At 46.1% G+C, this 2,403-nt stretch overlaps 1 protein-coding gene across 1 annotated transcript; it reads left to right on the top strand.

The window, feature by feature from the left end:
- Positions 1–635: 635 nt before the first annotated feature.
- On the top strand, positions 636–1,938 carry LOC110287841 (olfactory receptor 5AU1-like). Its single transcript, XM_021154357.1, has one exon. The coding sequence runs from the start codon at positions 926–928 to the stop codon at positions 1,859–1,861; it is 936 nt and encodes a 311-aa protein (XP_021010016.1). The 5' UTR covers positions 636–925; the 3' UTR covers positions 1,862–1,938.
- Positions 1,939–2,403: the final 465 nt, after the last annotated feature.

Genomic DNA, 2,403 nt, shown 5'->3' with positions numbered 1-2,403 from the left:
ATGGTTTTGTCTACTGAAAATGATGGGTACTTTCATAAACATGGGTGGGTGTGTTCCCTTGTTGAATGACGCCCCTAGTCCACAATGTCAGTTTGCTCATTACACCAGTTCCATCCCTCTATATCCTCAGCTACCATCGTCTTTACAAACAGCAGAGTCAGATTATGCTTTTCTCATAGGGGTGCATTTCAACCTGAGCCAATGAACCTCCTTCAGCTTCCCTGGAAGCCTGTTTACTTCACTGCTGCTAGGCGGTTCCTAGCTATACCACTGCGTGGTAGGTTTTGTGTTACAGTTTGTTATTGTTTTATCTCACCATCTCCATGTGTTTCTATGGTAGGTCTGTCTGCCCTGTGAGAACGGCCTTCCCAAGCATCCCTTGAATCTTCTCAGTGTGCCGCTCTGTGTTCAAGTGATTTGTGTCTCACTTACTGAGTCATCATGATATTTTAAGTTAACTGCTGTTCTTACTCTACAGATAAGAAAACTGAAATCCACAGATGTTAGGTCCATCCCACAGGTGACACACTTGGTTAGCGATGAAGCCCTGCTCATTTTGTGCCTACACAGATCATATTGCACATAGCATATGAGCTCCCTTCCTGCCACCAGGCACTCCACACTTGCTTAGGGAGGGAACAGAGTCATGTAGACAGAAAACTAAATGTGGATTCACAGAGTCTCATCACTTGGAATCTTTATGATCTCCAAGAGATTTCATAGAGATGTTATAGTTCCCATTGCTTCTCAAGTAGTGCTTACCGATCAACTGACCAATCAAGAAGAGAAGGTCTTCTCCCATGACAGTCCTACCTACAAAGCTCTTCAAAAGACTCTAGTCTCAGAAATGCTTGAGCAAACAAATACTTGAGTCTCCAAGTGTTCAGTCTCCTGTCTGTAGTCTGCGCCTCAGAGGTGAACAAACATGGAAAGAACTAACCTGAGTCACGAGATGGAGTTTGAACTCTTGGGCCTCACCAGTGACCCCCAGCTCCAGAAGCTACTCTTTGTCGTGTTCCTGGTCATGTACACCATCACTGTGCTGGGGAACCTGGTCATGTTCTTTCTCATCCATGTGAGTACCACCCTGCACACGCCTATGTACTCTCTCCTCAAGAGCCTTTCACTCTTGGATTTCTGCTATTCTTCTACAGTGGTTCCCCAGACCCTGATGAACTTCTTGGTTGAGAGAAAAGTAATCTCTTACTTTGGCTGCATGGTTCAGATGTTCTTTTATGCGGGCTTCGCCACCAGTGAGTGCTATCTCATCGCCGCAATGGCATATGACCGCTATGTTGCTGTCTGCAGTCCTCTCCTCTACCCGACCATAGTGTCTCCCAGTGTTTGTGTCTCTCTGATCGGGGGCTCCTACGGAGCCGGGTTTCTCAATTCTCTTATCCATACAAGCTGCATCTTCAGTCTGAACTTCTGTGGTGCTCATGTGGTCATTCATTTCTTCTGTGACGGACCGCCCATTCTGTCCCTGTCCTGCGTGGACACTTCGCTGTGTGAGATCTTGGTCTTCATTTTTGTGGGCTTCAACCTTTTGAGCTGTACTCTCACCATCTTGATCTCCTACTTACTAATTTTCATCGCCATTCTACAAATGCCTTCAAACCAGGGCAGGTTCAAGGCATTCTCCACCTGCTCTTCCCACCTCACTGCTGTGTGCTTCTTTTTTGGCACAACACTTTTTATGTACCTGCGCCCTAAGTCCAGCTATTCCTTGACCCAGGACCGCATAGTTGCCGTGATCTACACAGTGGTAATCCCAATGCTGAACCCCTTAATCTACTCTTTGAGAAACAAGGATGTGAAGGAGGCTCTAAGGAGGGTTTGGGGCTGGAAATCANTGGGATGACATCTTAGTTACAGTTTCCATTGCTGTGAAGAGACTCTATGACTAAGGCAACTCTTATAAGGGACAACATTTAACTGGGGCTGGCTTACAGGTTCTGAGGTTCAGTCCATTCTTATCAAGGTGGAAGTATGGCAGCATCCAGGCAGACATGGTTCGGGCTGAGCTGAGAGTTCTACATCTTGTTTCGAAAGCAAGCAGGAGAGGCTTCTAGGTAGCTAGGAGAAGGGTCTTAAAGTGACATACTTCCTCCAAAAATCCCACACCTACAAGGTCAGACCTCCTAATAGTGAAGCTCCCTGGGCCAAAGATATTCAAACCACCACAGATGATCTTCTTGACTCGTGTCTTTACAAAGGAAAGAGAGCTGCATTTTCTGGGGTGNTGTCCTTAAGCTTGCTCCCAAGCTCAGCCTGTGAATCACACTCTGGTCTGGAGGTGCTTTTGCAACTATCCATAAAAGAACTGTTGGTTTCACAGAGACCATGAGTCCAGAAAGATCTTCTGCTCTTGCTTAGTTGCATTTACTGGTCAAGTCTAATTAT

The sequence above is a fragment of the Mus caroli genome, unplaced genomic scaffold, assembly GCF_900094665.2.
Source record: "Mus caroli unplaced genomic scaffold, CAROLI_EIJ_v1.1 scaffold_20797_1, whole genome shotgun sequence".
Lineage (NCBI taxonomy): Eukaryota > Metazoa > Chordata > Mammalia > Rodentia > Muridae > Mus > Mus caroli.
This window is presented reverse-complemented; position numbering and strand designations above follow the sequence as displayed.